General features: G+C 50.5%; 1 protein-coding gene across 2 annotated transcripts; it reads left to right on the top strand.

The window, feature by feature from the left end:
- The first annotated feature begins 641 nt into the window (after positions 1–641).
- SALL2 (spalt like transcription factor 2) lies at positions 642–16,834 on the top strand. 2 transcript variants are annotated; one of them, XM_043554304.1, is made up of 3 exons: positions 642–1,424; positions 12,209–15,039; positions 15,499–16,834. In XM_043554304.1, exons 1-3 carry the CDS (start codon positions 1,352–1,354, stop codon positions 15,904–15,906), a joined length of 3,312 nt encoding a protein of 1,103 aa, XP_043410239.1. In that variant the 5' UTR covers positions 642–1,351; the 3' UTR covers positions 15,907–16,834. The 2 variants fall into 2 exon arrangements, with proteins under 2 accessions (XP_043410239.1, XP_043410240.1); XM_043554305.1 differs by lacking the exon at positions 642–1,424 and adding an exon at positions 11,585–11,820.
- The last annotated feature ends 589 nt before the right edge of the window (positions 16,835–17,423 follow it).

Genomic DNA, 17,423 nt, shown 5'->3' with positions numbered 1-17,423 from the left:
AGAGAGAGAGAGAGAGAGAGAGAGTGAGTACAAGCAGGGGAGGGGCATAGAGAGGGAGACACAGAATCTGAAGCAGGTTCCAGGCTCTGAATTGTCAGCACAGAGCCCGCCACAGGGCTCAAACTCACGGACTGTGAGATCATGACCCGAGCCGAAGTAGGACACTCAACTGACTGAGCCACCCAGGAGCCCCATTATTTTAAATGAGATTCCTTAAGACCAATCACTTTTTTTTTTTCATGCTAGGAGCCTGGTACCTTTATTGTACCTTTAACAATATAGAGAAAAAAAATGCTAGCCTGCCATCAGATGTACCTGGCTTCCAGGCCTGCCTCTGTTACATGATGGCTGTGCAACCTTGGATAGATTACTTAACCTCGCTGAGCCTCTTGCTTATCTGCGAAGAAAGTCATCTCTGGAATGCCCGGTTGGCTCAGTCGGTTGAGCATCTGACTCTTGATTTTGGCTCAGGTCATGATCTCACAGTTTTGTGGGATAGAGCTCCACATAGGGCTCTGCACTGGCAGCTTGGGAGTGTCTCTCTCTCTCTCTCAAAATAAATAAATAAACATTAAAAATGAAAATAAAGAGAATCATCTATAAGTAGGAGTGGTCAGAGCTGTAATATTCAAAATATGTCACGTATATGAAAATATCCTTTAAATTATAAAGAGCCCTCTTTATATTTAGTTTTATTATAACGACTGTCCATCTACACTCAGTCTTTTCGCCAGCCTTTCATCTCCCCAGTTTCAACTGGTGGTAGCTGACTTCTTGGCCTCATAATCAGGATATACCAGAAAGTTCTTATTTCAGCTTTACACCCCAGAAGCAGTCGCGTCATCAAACAAGGTGGCATCGAATCATGAGAGAACCAAAAAGCACTGTGGAGACCTGGGATGAAGAGTTAGAAAAACAAGCAGGGACATTTTCTGAACAGACAGCACGGGGAGAGGCCTGAGCCCTGGCAGTGAGGAGAGGGTTAAATCCTTCCCTCTGCAGTACAAAAGAAAAGAGTGTGCGGAAAGATTAGGATTTTTGCTTTTACAATGGGAGCTGCAGAAGCGTAGGGAAGAAGCTGAAGAAAAAAAAGGGGGCGTCTCCCCTTTAAAGACTTGCAGAGATTGAGAGAGAAAGAGAGAGAGAGAGAGAGAGTCAGGGACAGAGAATCAGAGGGAGCGCGGGCCAGTCTGTCTGTCTGTCTCTGGGAAGGGAGACCATCTCTGCTTCCCAGTGATTAGCACTGGGGGAGAGGCATCAGTTGGCTTCAGACCCAAGGGGAGACCAGACCAGGTCACCCCGGTTAGGACTAAGTGAGCTTTGCCCCTCCCTATCCCACCTCCACCCGGGAATGTCTCGGCGAAAGCAGCGGAAACCCCAACAGTTAATCTCGGACTGCGAAGGTCCCAGCGCGTCTGAGAACGGTGGGTGCCTGGGGAGGGGTGCGGGAGCCCTGAGTCCCAGCCCGTGTGGGTCAGGCCAGGGCAAGGGAGGGCACCCGGGCCACGGGTGAAGCCAGGGGAGGACTTGGTCATTGGGGGTTTGAAGAAGTTGGATGCAGAGAGTAGCCAGGCATTGACCTGTGCTGGGGAAGAAGCCCCGCTGCTTGGCTTTTCTCAGATTGGATTCTGTTTGTGTTTTCGTTGTTTTTCTCAGGATGAAATGGAGTTTTCAAACTGGCTCTGTCTCCCCACCCAAGAGTTTTCTCCTCAGGTCCCCCTTTGCTCACTGGTCTTTGTGTCGTTGCTAAGTAACCTCCTCAGACCTGGAGGCCAGTCTCTTAGGGGTGGGATTTTCCCCCCTTTTCTTTCTGGAGAGTTGGGTTGCAAGAGAATGAATTGGATAAACGTGAAGGTTCCCCTGAGGGAGAAGAGAAAAAAGTTTCTCATTGTTGGGCTGAGCTGAGAACAGATCAGAGCTCCCAGAGGGAGAGAGCTAATGTCGGTCAGATGTAGCCTGGCTTGGGGTGCGGATCCGTGTCACCTAGGGTAGAGGCTGGAGGAGAGGTCTGGATGAGGGACTCAGGTTTGTGCTTCAAGGGAGGCCACGCTGAAACAAAACAAAACAAAAGTATGAATTAACGTACTTGCATCTGTTTTTAAAGTAACAGATTTTCTGGGGCGTCTGGCTGGCTCAGTAGGTAGAGCATGCAACTCTTGATCTTGGGGTCGTCAGTTCCAGCCCCGCATTGAGTGTAAAGATTACTAAAGGAATTAAATAAACTTAAAATAATAAAGTAATAGATTTTCTTTGTGGGGGGGGGAGAATTTTATGTATTCCTATAATAGTCCAGTCAGAGGCAGATAGTAGAGTAACTTGGGGTATTGAGAAGTGACATTGCCCAAAGTCTCAGAAACACTTAGAGCACTTTGTCAGGACCAAAACAGGTTTCCTGATGCTCTGGGCTAGTGGGCTCACTCTACTAAATTAGAATTTTTCAAATTTGCTTGAACGTGGATCCAGGGTAGAGTCTGGGAATCTATATCTTTGCAAGTGTCCAGGTAATTCTTAGGCTCAGGCAAGTTTTGGATATACTGTATCAGTATATGGCTATGTATGTTCACACTGTGAAAGTCTGGAAGTTCTGCCCCTCAGGGATAAACTATTTAGCAAACAGTTGACTCATTGGGCAGTGCAGTGTGGTACTAAGAACAAGGGTTCTAGCAAAAAAAAAACCCAAAAAACAAAACAAAAAAAAAAACAACAAGGGTTCTGAAGCCACACTTTCAGGATTCAAATTCTGGTTAGCTGTGCAACTTGGGTTCGTTTACTTTGCCTCTCTGTGCCTGTTTCCTCATCTGTAAAATACTAGCTACCTCATTAGGTTATCATGAGGATTGGAATGAGTTAATAGGTGTAAAGCACTTGGGAAGATAAATAGCATAAATAAGTGCTCAATTTATGTGGTATCGTAGTCCCTAGCATAACTAAGTACTTAATGCATGTAAGTATTGTTATCATATGTGAGGACAGTGGCACTTCCTGCGAGGGCTGAAACCTGACCAAACCTCAGGCATCTCTTGGTGAACTTCAGTCCTTCTCTATGAGATGTGTGCATGAAAAGCTCTAGGATAATGTATTTGTAGTGACTAAAACTGAGTCATGGGTTAAATTTACCTTTCCACCTGTTGTTGTAAAAAAATGACCTGAGATGAAATCAGTGCTCCCCTGTGCTATGGAACAACTTTAACAGACATACTGTGTTTTGGGTAGAACACATTCTCCTCAAGTCACTGCTTTGCTGGGATCCCACTGTGCCCATATTTAGAGGTTCATGATGGTGGCATCCTTCCCTCCTGGGACACATTAGCCTTCCTTAATGCTGCTGCAGGCCGGATGTTTCCTCCTCCGGCTCTACAGGAGACTTCCCGTAGAGCCTCGGAGTTGCCTCTCAGTCCTGCTCCCCTGCTGGCTGGATTGTGGAACAATGCCGAACCCCTGCCCCCTCCAAGAGACAACTTCTCCTCTCCCCACACTTCCCAAGTCTGCTCACCCACTCCCCGTAGTACCACTGTTGACGAAGAGCTTGTGCAGGCGTCAAAAGAAATCTTTCACCACTGCCCTGAGTGGATTCTTAAACCCCTGAGTGCTATGGCTCCCACTTGGGGCTGTGAACACTCTGGGGCATGGGGTTGCTGCTACAGAGTCATCCCCGCAGAAACAGTGCAGGCTCACATCCGATGGCAGCAGCAAATTCCGGCTGAATTTTGCCTTTGAGCCAGAAACGTCAGAAACACAAAGGTAAGGAGTAAGAAAGCAGTAGTAATCTCTGAAGGTCTGCCTAAAGAAAGCAAAGGGCTTTCTGATCAGAATTCTCCGGGGCTACTTCCACGCGCTGGAGTGTCACCGAGTCACATCTGGAAGATGAGGTGGCTGTACCAGAGCAAACCTAAAATTCCTTCCTGCTCGTGTAAGACAGATAACTTTCCCATTCCCTCCTTTTCCATCGATACGGTTTCTATTTGCTTGCGTGATCTTCAGGCGGCTGACTTTTCCTTCTACCCCAGAAACATTTTTTTGTTCTGCATGCCCCCAAATTAGGGTAGGGAGGACTCTCTGTCCTCTGGTGTACCTGTGAAACTACGGGCTTCCTCATGAGCATCAGCAGACATTTATTTAGCAGGCTAGGGTGCAACCGAAGTTTTCAGGAGGCTTTGCCTTCTTTTGGGCAACGTTTACCATACGTGACAAGCAAATGCTCAGCCTTTGTCGCACGTGTCCAAAGCCTCATCTCTGCAGTGACCTGAGACGTCACCAAGAAATGGTCTGAAAAACCTGTTTTCTAGCCCTGTTTTTGTTCAGCTTCCCAGACCAGAACACCAAAACCTAACAGAATAGTTACTGCACATAAGTGATGAGAAGGAAATAGTCTTTTTACTTAAAAACTCTGGAGAGAGAAAAAAAAATCTCTCTCCCCTACAGAGTCTAGAAATCTGGATGAGGAACATATGAGATGTGAATAGGGAAAACGTAAACTAGTACATCTGGGAAATGAAGGAAACGATCAGAAACCCAGATATTTAGTGAGAAGGAGAAACCAGGACAACAGCCAAACAGATCTAGAGGGAGAAATGGAAGCTGGCAGACAGCAACAGCAGCAAAAGGAGAAGGAAGGCAAAAAGAGAGTTCTGAGGGCTCTGATCTCTTTATATATGGATGTAGAGAGCATAATCCCTCAGGGTATTGAGCCTAAGCCTTTCAGCCCTAGGTACCCCTGGGTCAAAAAGAAAATATTTCTGAGTAGATAGAAAGTAACTCGGGCCAGGTGCAATATGGAGCACTGGATCAGGAAGCAGGAAACCTGGGTTGTTGTTTTTTTAATTAAAAAAAATTTTAAGTTTATTTATTTTTGACAGAGACAGAGTGCGAGCATCAGCTGGGGAGGGGCAGAGAGAGAGGGAGACACAGAATCCGAAGCAGGCTCCAGGCTCTTAGCTGTCAGCACGGAGCCTGACACGGGGCTCAAACTCATGAACTGTGAGATCATGACCTGGCCCGAAGTCAGACACCCAACCGACTGAGCCACCCAGGCACCCCGGAAACCTGGGTTTTAATCCAGCTTTGACCTTGAAGCTCCATGACCTTGGATGAATCCATTCTTCCCCCGGGGCTTCAGTTATTGGTCTTTAAATAATAGCACTTCTAGGGTGCACGTGGGTGACTCAGTCAGTTGAGCATCTGACTTTGGCTCAGATCATGATCTCACAGTTCATGGGTTTGAGCCTGTGTCAGGTTCAGTACTGACAGTTCAGAGCCTGGAACCTGCTTCAGATTCTGTGTCTCCCTCTTTCTCTGCCCCTCCCCTGCTTGTGCACTGTCTCTCTTGCTCTCAAAAATAAATAAACGTTAAAAAAATTTAAATAATAGAACTTCTTGCCAATATTTCGGGAACATTTACTATTTGGCAGGTACTATGCTAGCCCTGCACATATTTCCCCTTGATTCCTCCCAACTCTATTATTATCTCCATTCAATTTGTTTTAAGTTCATTTATCTATTTATTTGAAAGACATCGCGTGCAGGGGAGGGGCAGAGAGAGAAGGAGAGAGAATCCCAAGAGGGTTCCATACCGCCAACACAGAGCCCAACCCAGGGCTCAAACCCATGAACCATAAGATCATGACCTGAGGTAAAACCAAGAGTTGGACCCCCAACTGACAGAGCCAACCAGGTGCATCTCCATTCATTTTTTTTTTTTTTGAATGTGTGGTAAAATATACATAACAAAATTTACCATTTTAACCACTTTTAAGCATATGACTCAGTGATTAAGTATATTCACAATGTTGTGCAACCATTACCACCATCCATCTCCAAAACTCTTTCATCTTTTAAAATTGAAATCCTGGGGCGCCTGGGTGGCGCAGTCGGTTGGGCGTCCGACTTCAGCCAGGTCACGATCTCGGGGTCCGGGAGTTCGAGCCCCGCGTCAGGCTCTGGGCTGACGGCTCAGAGCCTGGAGCCTGCTTCCAATTCTGTGTCTCCCTCCCTCTCTGCCCCTCCCCCGTTCATGCTCTGTCTCTCTCTGTCCCAAAAATAAATAAACGTTGAAAAATAAATAAATAAATAAATAAATAAATAAATAAATAAATAAATAAAAAAAATTGAAATCCTTGGGGCGTCTGGGTGGCTCAGTCGGTTGAGTGTCCGACTTCGGCTCAGGTCATGATCTCACAGTCTGTGAGTTCGAGCCCCATATCGGGCTCTGTGCTGACGGCTCAGAGCCTGGAGCCTGCTTCCAATTCTGTGTCTCCCTCTCTTTCTGCCCCTTCCCTGCTCATGCTCTGTCTCTCTCTGTCTCAAAAATAAATAAAAACATTATGAAAAAAAAATAAAAAATAAATAAAATAAAATAAATAAAACTGAAATCCTATACCCATTAAACAATAATTCCCCATTCCCTTCGCTCTGCAGCCCCTAGCAATCACCATCCTATTTTCTGTCCTGTAAGTTTACCAATTCCAGGTACCTCATATAAAGGAATTACACAATATTTGTCCTTTTGTGTCTTGCTTGTGTCACCATGTTTTCAAGGCTCATCCTTGTTGTAGCATCTATAAGAATTTCAGTCCCTTTTGAAGTTATACCCCCATTTTATTTTATTATTTTTTAATGTTTATTTATCTTTAGAGAGTGAGTGAGTGAGTAGGGGAGGAGGTGCAGAGAGAGCAGGCTCCTCAGTGTTGGTGCAGAGCCAAACGTGGGGCTCGAACCCACAAACTGTGAGATCATGACCTGAGCCAAAATCAAGAGTCAGACGCTTAACCGACTGAGCCACCCAAGCACACTATCCCCATTTTATTTTTATCTTTTGTTGTATTTGTTTTTTAAGTAGGCTTCCTGCCCAGCACAGAGCCCAACATGGGGCCTGAACTCACGATCATCTTGAGATCAAGACCTGAGCTGAGATCCAGAGTCTGACACTTAACAGACTGAGCCACCCAGGTGCCCCTATGTCCCTCATTTTAAAGAGAAATCCAAACCTTAGAGAAATAGAGAAACTTTCCCAAGATCACAAAGATCTTGAAAGTGCTGGGACGATAGCTCAGTCCTGTTTGATTCAGAGCTGGCACTGTTTTTGTTTTTTTTTTTTTTAAGTTCATTTATTTATTTTGAGAGAGAAATTGAGAGAGTCCCAAGCGGGGTCCGTGCTGTCAGCACAGAGCCCAATGCAGGGCTCACAAACTGTGAGATTGAGACCTGGCGCTGAGATCCAGAGTCGGACGCTTAACCACCTAAACCACCCAGGCACCCCAAAGCTGGCACTCTCAATCACTGTGCTCAGGGGTGGGGGGGGGGGAGGGCGGGGAAGATCAGATCTCTGAAGTCCTTACCAGGAGCAAAAGAGTATGAATTCTTTGCTAAATGCTGAGTCCTTTGATGTCAGAAAAATGTCTCTTAAAAAACCTTTTCGGTGTTTGATCTAAGTTATTCCTGTTTAGGAAACAAACATATTTTTCTCACTTAGCATCCCATGTACAAATTATCATACCTGTTTGCCTACGACATTGCACAGGTCACAGATGCATTACTAGGTGTGGGTGGCCTGGCAGAAGAGTGTGTGCGTGTATTTAGGAGAGAGAAGTGACAAAGAGAAGATAGGACATTCTCCCTTAGAAGTAGTCTATAGCAACAGTGCAGCAGTTACAGAATCCATTCATGTTAGCATTGGCCCAATGCTAACAGTAAGTTTAGGCAGGTGCTTACATAGTATACTTTGTTTCTTCAGTGGCTGGACAATGCTTGAACTGTGTGTAGAACAAAGCCTTTATCTTAAAATTAGAAATATAGCTCAAGGGGCGCCTGGGTGGCTCAGTCGGTTGAGCGTCCGACTTCAGCTCAGGTCACGACCTCACGGTTTGTGAGTTCGAACCCCGAGTCAGGCTCTGGGCTGATGGCTCAGACCCTGGAGCCTGCTTCCCATTCTGTGTCTCCCTCTCTCTCTGCCCCTCCCCCATTCATGCTCTGTCTCTCTCTGTCTCAAAAATAAATAAACATTAAAAAATTAAAAAAAAAAAAGAAATATAGCTCAAGATGCACATACCCTGGGAAAGGCAATGCAGTCACTTAAATTCACAGTCAGGTGTAAATCGTTATCAAAATCTGTTCATGGAAGCTGGATACGAGAGAGCTGACCTCTCTCTGCCGGCAGAGCAGAGAGGGAGCCAGACAGGAAGATTTGGCCCTGGGCACCTGGTTTTGCCTCTGTCCTAATTTGGGCCAGGTAAGATTTGTGAGCCGCAGGGTAGAAGGTTCCCTGGGAAGAGCAGTCCTCTGAAAGGTACCATGGCTCTCATCCTTCCTGTACACTGGAATCGCCTGAGGAATTTTATAAACACACTGATACCTGGATGCCACCCTCAGGGATTCTGAACTAATTGATCTGGGGTGTGGCCTGGATATTGGATGTTTCAAAGCTCTCCCAGTATTTTTAATGGGCAGCAAAGTTTGAGAACCGCTTTTTCAACTCTACCATTCTGCTGTGTACTCCGCACCTAATTTTCTTTGTTCTCCCTAGCCATTCTCTCCCAAGCCCAGAGCCGCAGTTTAGAGAGCTACCTGGTTTCCCTTTTCATTGCTATTCTGGCTCTTTATAAATTTAAACAAGCGTGTCCAGGTCTTAGTCCCTACATCCATCCCAGACTTTGCCTGTGACCCAGGATAGCTTACCTACCCTTATCTGCTATCTAGGGACACCATTACCAGCTTAGTTTATTCCTGTGTTTATGACTTCATTCGTGTCTGCCTAAGAATCCTGCCCCCCTTTTCAGGATAGGCAGTGAGTGCAAAGTGCTGAGAAATAGAGGGTTCCTCTTACAGGTGGCTGTTGATCCGTCACCTTTCAGCAGGGACTAAATTTACCTTAAAGAAGAGTGCAGGTCAAATTACCCATCAGAAAGCAAGTTTCATTAAAGAGCAAGAAAGGGGACAGTGTTTCCCAGGAGAAGATGAAAAGAAAAGGATTTCTTTTCTTGTCGGAAGACTTGACAAAACAGCAACTTGATATCAAATGTTCAATGCTAATTAACAAATGCTGGGTAGAAAGCTTCCACCTGATTCCCTCTCCCTTACTGAGGCCAGAGAGCAAATGGCAGGTAGGAGCTACACAGGGCCCTTTCTCTGGCGTTAGAGAAGCCACACAATGTTGGTGTGCTTGAGAAAGCACTGGACAGGAGTCAAAATTCTGAATGCTTGCTTCACTGAATTACTGTGTGAACTTGGGAAAGTCACTTATCCTCTCCAAGCTTCAATTTCCTGCTCTGTAAAAATAAACAACACTGCATGAACCTGTGACTTTCCATAACTGAAATAGATCCCCCCTCTCCCTCGTTGTAAGGATCAGTCCTGAAAGCACAGAGCCCATCTTTTTCAGAGCTGTCATTCGTAATATTTAGATATTCATGATTATGTAAAGTTTCAAAACGTAATTCGGTAAAATGTTTTTGATTTAAAAAGACAGCAAAATTAGGGGCGCCTGGGTGGTGCAGTCGGTTAAGCGTCCGACTTCAGCCAGGTCACGATCTCGCGGTCCGGGAGTTCGAGCCCCGCGTCAGGCTCTGGGCTGACGGCTCAGAGCCTGGAGCCTGTTTCCAATTCTGTGTCTCCCTCTCTCTCTGCCCCTCCCCCATTCATACTCTGTCTCTCTCTGTCCCCAAAGTAAATAAACGTTGAAAAAAAAATTTAAAAAGACAGCAAAATTCGTGTTGAACAGTGAAGTGGATGGTGCCAACATTAGGTCCCAAAAAGACTCCTCCAGAAAAGATTCCTTGCCATTGGCATATGCCAATATTAACCAACGTCTTACCTCAGAAATTAATAAGATGATATGGGGCATCTGGGTGGCTCACTCGGTTAAGCGTCGGACTTCGGCCCAGGTCACGATCTCATGGTTGTTGAGTTCAAGCCCCGCGTCGGGCTCAGAGCCTGGAGCCTGCTTTGGATCCTGTGTCTCCCTCTCTCTCTGCCCCTCACCCCACTCACACACACTCTCTCTCTCTCAAAAACAAATATTTTTAAAAATTAAAAAAAAGAAATTAATAAGATAGTAAGTAACATGAAAAACTGATCTAATTTTAGCAAATGTGCATTTTAGGTTATTTTCATTGTTTTGCCACTGAGAATGTAAATTCTCTAACCCATAATATTTGGGACTCCCCCCCCCCCAAATTTAAAGTCCCGTGTGTTCATATTAACATGATTTGTCAAGAGTTTTCCAAGTTTTTGTCACCACAATATTTCTCTGAGAAAGACAGCACAGCTACAATCTTACCACTTTACAAAATGAAAATGGTGGCATGATTAACCACTGTGCCTCAATTTACCAGCCAGGCAACGATAGAGCTGGGATTAGAACGTCGTGGGTTTACTGATGCCGAGGCAAACCACAAAACTAAGGACTTGGGGGGTCACTTCCTGTAAGTAGGATTAAACTCTTTCCCGAGGTGGAAACCCTATTAAGACGCATTTCAAGGTAGAAAGAGAACGCAGAGTATCTGGTCTAAGAGACATCATACCCCTACTCATCCCGTCTGACTACGAGGTGGCCTCTGCGGCGGTGAGCTAGTGTTATGTCCTTTCTAGGCATTCAAACCAGCTTGGGGCTGAAAGGGATTTCCGCCCAGAGAGGCTGCCTCGTAGCTCCCACTGCATTTTCTCCATTGTTTCAGGCATTCCCCTCCCCCCAGGTTAGAGCTAGGTGGGCCTCTGTAGGCCCCTGCAGGCCAGCGTCTCCCCGGACGCAACCGTCCTTCACAGTGGCAGTGTGCCCTGTGCTGCACGAGAAGGGCAATGGAGGAAGAAGACAGGCAGGGAAGAGCTATTAAAGAGGAGGTGCTCCGGGAATAAGCACGAAGTCTATAAATCAGGTGTGAGCCCGGTGATCTGTGGAGTAACTTGCATTGGGCTATTCTGGGGGGGAGGGGAGGGGAGGGGGTGAAGGGGCTCAATGTTCCGCAGAGAGGAGGGTCCTGAAATGACTTCCTTGGAAATTATGCCTTGCAGCCTCCCACCCTGAGAAACTTCTTTTGTGGAGGGGGATGGGGGTAGGGTGGGAATAAAGATGAGGAAGACTGGACAAAACTTGGGGTATTTAGGGGTGCGGGTTTTGATAAGGCGTGGATGTCCTGGGCTCCCCCTCCCACTCTGGCCCTCAGAACCTCTGAGATCAGACCACCCTCTCTGGAGTCCACGTTTTCCAGGCTCAGCGGATCCTTTATCCAAAGAAAAATAAGAGAAGCCTATCGCTTTGCTCTATTGAGCAGAGCTGTGTTTCCCACTGTGCCCCCTTGAGCCCGAGGGGGGTGGGGGCAGGTCTAGGCAAAGCCATCTGGAGAAGGGGGGGAGCTGGCAGAGGGCGAGGGAAGGTGGACCCCACCACGCCCCACAAGCACCTGTCACTGAGCCTCCGGAAACCTGCTAGGCTCTGGGCTCCCGCCCCACACACCCACCTCCCACTCCCCGCTCCTGCCCAGCTCCCCAGCAGCTCCTCCCCCATCTCCCCTCTCCTAGCTTTCTCGCTCCAGCTCCTCCCCTCCTCCGCGCCTCCTCGCTCCCCTCCCCCTCCTCCGCGGCTCCCTGCCCCCGCCGCCGCCGCCGCCGCCGCCGCCGCCGCCGCGGATCTCCATCTCCGCAGTCTGGGCCGCTGGGTGCAGAGGCTGCCGCACCCCGGCGGCCACCGCCGCCTCCCCCCCATCCCGATACCCATTGTCTCCCATTCTACCCTGCCCTCCACCCCCCCCCCCGTCCCTACAACCATGGCGCACGAAACCGGGAGGAGCTCTCGTCTCGGGGGGCCCTGCGGGGAGCCGGCGGAGCTTGGAGGTGCGGTAGGGCCCTGCCTGGGCAGGGGTGGGGGCGGAGGGCACGCGCGCGGGGTGAGGGACTTCTCAGCGGACGGGATAAAATGCACGATTCTCTGCGTAGGGCCCCCTGCTCACACCCATTCCTTGCGCCCGCGGGTGGCCCGGGGTTGGGGGGTGGGGGACCGGCAGGCGGAGGCAGGAGCTTGAGCGTGCCTGCTCCCCTGCCCCCATGCTGGGGTGTTTCGTGTCCGGACGGGTCACCACCGAGCTCTAGCCTTCGGCTTGGCCTGATGGTGAGCTCATCTCCCCACCCCCCACCAAGCGGTTACTGGGCTCGTTGTTAATTAGAGCCTTCGCCTGCCCATCCCAGCCGCACCACCCACGCTCTCTCCTTGTCTTCTCCCTAGGTGATGCTAGCGAGGAGGACCACCCCCAAGTCTGTGCCAAGTGCTGCGCACAATTCACTGACCCAACTGAATTCCTCGCCCACCAGAATGCGTGTTCTACTGACCCCCCTGTAATGGTGATAATTGGGGGCCAGGAGAACCCCAACAACTCTTCGACCTCTTCTGAACCCCGGGCTGAGGGCCAAACTAGCCCCCAGGTCATGGAGGCAGAGCACAACAACCCTCCGGCTTCTGGGTCCTCTGTGCCCACAGATCCCACCTGGGGCCCTGAGCGGAGAGTAGAGGAGCCTGCCGGGCACTTCCTGGTCGCTGCCACAGGTACGGCAGCGGGGGGAGGCGGGGGCCTGATCTTGGCTAGTCCCAAGCTGGGAGCGACCCCATTACCTCCAGAGTCCACCCCCGCACCCCCCCCTCCTCCTCCTCCACCTCCGCCCCCAGGTGCAGGCAGCGGCCACTTGAACATCCCTCTGATCTTGGAAGAGCTGCGGGTGCTGCAGCAGCGGCAGATCCATCAGATGCAGATGACTGAGCAAATCTGCCGCCAGGTGCTGCTGCTTGGCTCCTTAGGCCAGACAGTGGGCACCCCTGCCAGTCCCTCCGAGTTACCTGGGGCAGGGACTGCCTCCTCCACCAAGCCCCTGCTTCCCCTCTTCAGCCCCATCAAGCCTGTCCAGACCACCAAGACCCTGGCACCTTCCTCCTCCTCTTCCTCCTCCTCCTCCTCCTCCTCGGGGGCAGAAACGCCCAAGCAGGCTTTCTTCCATCTTTACCATCCACTGGGGTCACAGCACCCTTTTTCTGCCGGAGGGGTTGGGCGCAGCCACAAACCCGCCCCCGCCCCCTCCCCAGCCCTGCCAGGCAGCACAGATCAGCTGATCGCCTCGCCTCACCTGGCGTTCCCAGGCACCACGGGACTCTTGGCGGCACAGTGTCTTGGGGCAGCTCGAGGCCTCGAGGCTGCTGCCTCCCCAGGGCTCCTGAAGCCAAAGAATGGAAGTGGTGAGCTGGGCTACGGGGAAGTGATGGGTCCCTTGGAGAAGCCTGGCGGACGGCACAAGTGCCGCTTCTGTGCCAAAGTATTTGGCAGTGACAGTGCCCTGCAGATCCACCTGCGCTCCCACACGGGTGAGAGGCCCTATAAGTGTAATGTCTGTGGCAACCGCTTCACCACCCGCGGCAACCTCAAAGTGCATTTTCACCGGCATCGCGAGAAGTACCCGCACGTGCAGATGAACCCTCACCCAGTGCCCGAGCACCTAGACTATGTCATTACCAGCAGCGGCCTGCCCTATGGTATGTCCGTGCCGCCGGAGAAGGCGGAGGAAGAGGTGGCCGTGCCAGGCGGGGGCGTGGAACGCAAGCCGCTGGTGGCCTCCACTACAGCACTTAGTGCCACCGAGAGCCTGACGCTGCTCTCCACCGGTGCGGGCACAGCCACGGCTCCCGCGCTCCCCGCTTTCAATAAGTTTGTGCTCATGAAGGCAGTAGAGCCAAAGAGTAAAGCCGATGAAAATACCCCTCCGGGGAGCGAGGGCTCAGCGATCGCCGGGGTGGCAGAAAGCGGCACGGCGACCCGAATGCAGCTGAGTAAGCTGGTGACTTCGCTGCCCAGCTGGGCGCTGCTCACCAACCACTTTAAGTCCACAGGTAGCTTCCCCTTCCCCTATGTGCTAGAGCCCTTGGGGGCCTCCCCCTCTGAGACCTCAAAGCTACAGCAACTGGTAGAAAAGATTGATCGGCAGGGAGCCGTGGCAGTGGCGTCTACTGCCTCGGGCGCCCCCACCACCTCCGCGCCCGCGACCTCAACCGCTGCGTCATCTGGGCCTAACCAGTGTGTCATCTGCCTCCGGGTGCTGAGCTGTCCTCGGGCCCTGCGCCTGCATTACGGCCAACACGGAGGTGAGCGGCCCTTCAAATGCAAAGTGTGTGGCAGAGCTTTCTCCACGCGGGGCAATCTGCGTGCACATTTCGTGGGCCACAAGGCCAGTCCGGCAGCCCGGGCCCAGAACTCCTGCCCCATCTGCCAGAAGAAGTTCACTAACGCCGTGACTCTGCAGCAGCATGTTCGGATGCACCTGGGGGGCCAGATCCCCAACGGTGGCACCACGCTCTCGGAAGGCGGGGGAGCTGCCCCGGAGAATGGCTCCGAGCAGTCCACAGTCTCCGGGGTGGGGACCTTCCCCCAGCAGCCGTCCCAGCAGCCATCCCCAGAAGAGGAGCTGTCTGAAGAGGAGGAAGAGGACGAGGAAGAGGAAGAAGACGTGACTGATGAAGATTCCCTGGCAGGGAGGGGCTCAGAGAGCGGAGGTGAGAAGGCGATATCAGTGCGAGGCGATTCGGAAGAGGCGTCTGGGGCAGAGGAGGAAGTGGGGACAGCGGCGGCGGCGGCCACGTCTGGGAAGGAGATGGATAGCAGTGAGAAGGTGATTCAGCAGCCTTCCCTGCCGCCCCCGCCACCACCACCCGACAGCCTGGACCAAACACGGCCCATGGAGCAGGGAGGCAGCGATGCCGCAGGAGGCATGGAAGAGGGGGGCAAACCAGAGAGGAGCTCGAGCCCACCGTCAGCGCACACCCGGGAAGGGGAAGGCGGCGGCGGCACCTCGGCGGAGGAGCTGAGCACGCAGGAGGCGATGAGAAAGGAGCCGGGAGAGAGCAGCAGCAGAAAGGCCTGTGAGGTGTGTGGGCAGACCTTTCCCGCCCAGGCAGCCCTGGAGGAGCATCAGAAGACCCACCCCAAGGAGGGGCCGCTCTTCACTTGTGTGTTCTGCAGGCAGAGCTTTCTCGAGCGGGCTGTCCTCAAGAAGCATATGCTGCTGGCTCACCACCAGGTACAACCCTTTGCTCCCCACGGCCCTCAGAATATTGCTGCTCTTTCCTTGGTCCCAGGCTGTTCACCGTCCATCACATCCCCGGGGCTCTCCCCCTTTCCCCGAAAAGATGACCCCACCATCCCATGAGCCTGTTTTCCTGCTCATGACCCAGGGAGCAGAAACCGAGAGTTCGGTAGAAGCACCTCCACAGGATTTACGAGCCCTTATTTGTCTTTTTTCTCTGAGTCCTTCTGTGGTACATCCCCCGTGGCTTCTCTCTAGTCCCTGAGCTTGGAAATGGCTGTGCTTGCCAGGGGGATGGCCCCCTGATGAATTTTTTCTTCCCTCTTCACTCACTGTACCTGAGGAAAATAGTTTCTCTGCAGCTTTCACATTCCCAAGGGGATCCCCCTCCAGCTTCCCTGGGGTGACCCCTCTCCCCCCTCTCCTTTCTTCCTCTCCCTTTCCCTTTGGCAGGTGCACCTGAGCACCCACATTTGGAACTGCAGCCCAGCCCGAAGGGGCCGGCAGCTGTCCCTGGAGGGCCCAGTGCCACTCCTCTCTGGTGACCAGGTCAACCTGCAGGACTTCCTGTCCCAGGATGTTCCTGCCCAACTGGTGAGGGTAGGTCCCCTGTCTTTCTGGAACCAGTACACAGCTTTCCTGTCAAGGGACCTGCCCACCCAGCCCCGGAGTTCTGGCTCCACCTCCACTACCAGTTTAGGTCTGGCACCACCAGTGCTGTTTGGCCCAGGAACTATGGCTGGGAACGTGCCTCCAGCAATGGGATCCAGAGAGGCCAAGGAGAAGAGAGCCCCCCTCTTCCTATTTCGGTCTCCTGCATCCAAGGCAGTGCCTGAGAAGCCCGTCAGAGAAGAAAAGTAGCAAACTGTACATTTCTTCTTTTCCCTGCTCTGGAAGGTGCCAGCAATGAAGATACAACAATATCTGTATCTGGCGGCTCAGCCCTAAGGGGTAGGGAGAAACGAAGAGCATATAGGACATTCTTCCCAGTAAACTCCCATTCAGGCAAAGGTGTTGGCTGGTCAGTTTGCCAAGACACCTCCAGCTTCTCCTGTTCCTTCATCATGGCCTGTCAAAGTTAGGAAACGAGCAGATGTCTTAGCAGCAGGTCTCTCGTGGGATCTTTTGGGAAATGTGAAGTTCATGTCTTTAACAAGCATTATTGGTGAGGGTCATTGAAGGAGGAATGATGGAGAGTTGAAGAGCGTTGCTAAAGCATAGGGCTTGCTGGGAACACGTGAGGTTAAGAAAGGGGCATGATGTGAGGGAGGGGACCTCGAATTCTCGATTGGATGGGTCTCACGAATGTTCTTTTGGACTGTTAGTGACTTAGTGTGCAGCAATGCACCTCAGGTCATAGGGGATTTCCTAGCACTAGTGTGCTTCTAGTTTTAGATGACTCCCTACTTTGTACCCTGGCCCCTTGTATTTTCCTTGTCTTCCTTTCTCAAGGCCTGTTTCCTCCCCATTTTGCCTGTCTATGGACCAGGGCTTATGTCTTTGCCACCGTCTGGTTCTTAGAGTCCCAGACCTTGGGAGATGAGCTCTAGGTGGTTTTCTCCCTGCCTCTCCGTCTTGTAATGAGATGTAGTATTTACTCTTAACATAGGATCATTTGGAACAGGAGTCCTGAGGGGGAGAGAGTGAGGGTTCTGCTATTGATTGACTTGAATGATGGTTTCTCCTCCAAAGGTATAGGCTCCAGAGCTTCCTAACATAGTAAAATGTGAAGAGCAGACAAGGGAGATATTAGTGTCTTTCCCTTTTCATTAAAAGTGTTTTAACCAAATATTTGTGTGTTTTTCCTTATTTCATGACTAAATAGCCAGCTGGGGTGTGATACGGGCATTCCCTAACATTGAGATTCCCTTCCCACCTACATCTCCTGCCAAAGCTGAACATATGGTGTTGAAATATTTAATTTATTCAGTCTTGTCCTAAAACAACCTCCAGTGAATGTAATTTCCCTGTGGAAATGGAGTTTATGTTCTCAAAAAGTAAAGGATTTGTCCGTTGTGTGCAGTCATTGTCTAGATTCTTTTCTTTGCCTAGAACTTTCCACCATCAGGCTTTGTGGGGTTTTTGTTTTGTTTTGTTTTGTTTTGTTTTGTTTTGTTTGGAGGTTGGAAGCTGTTTCTTTATTGGTCCTTCCTGAGCCCCAGGGTAGCCTAGCTGACATCATTTAATCTGCAGAACCAAGATGAATTAATCTTTATGATCCTTGAGATCTGATGTTATAAACAGAAATAAAAAATGATTCAACACTAATAATTTTTACTGACGGGATAATTTAAAGCAGGATTCTCAGCAGAGGAAGTACATGGCGGGTGGGAGTGTGAAATGAAACATATATACATTCTTTACCTTATCTCTCCACA

This window comes from Prionailurus bengalensis, chromosome B3, assembly GCF_016509475.1.
Source record: "Prionailurus bengalensis isolate Pbe53 chromosome B3, Fcat_Pben_1.1_paternal_pri, whole genome shotgun sequence".
Taxonomy (NCBI): Eukaryota; Metazoa; Chordata; class Mammalia; order Carnivora; family Felidae; genus Prionailurus; species Prionailurus bengalensis.
This window is presented reverse-complemented; position numbering and strand designations above follow the sequence as displayed.

What these genes read in the sequence shown, in the direction of transcription:
- SALL2 (XM_043554304.1), top strand. Translation starts at nt 1,352, where the DNA reads ATGTCTCGGCGAAAGCAGCGGAAACCCCAACAGTTAATCTCGGACTGC. An exon ending in TCCCAGCGCGTCTGAGAACG is followed by an intron (nt 1,425 to 12,208) that starts GTGGGTGCCTGG and finishes TCTTCTCCCTAG; the next exon opens with GTGATGCTAGCGAGGAGGAC. An exon ending in TGCTGCTGGCTCACCACCAG is followed by an intron (nt 15,040 to 15,498) that starts GTACAACCCTTT and finishes TCCCTTTGGCAG; the next exon opens with GTGCACCTGAGCACCCACAT.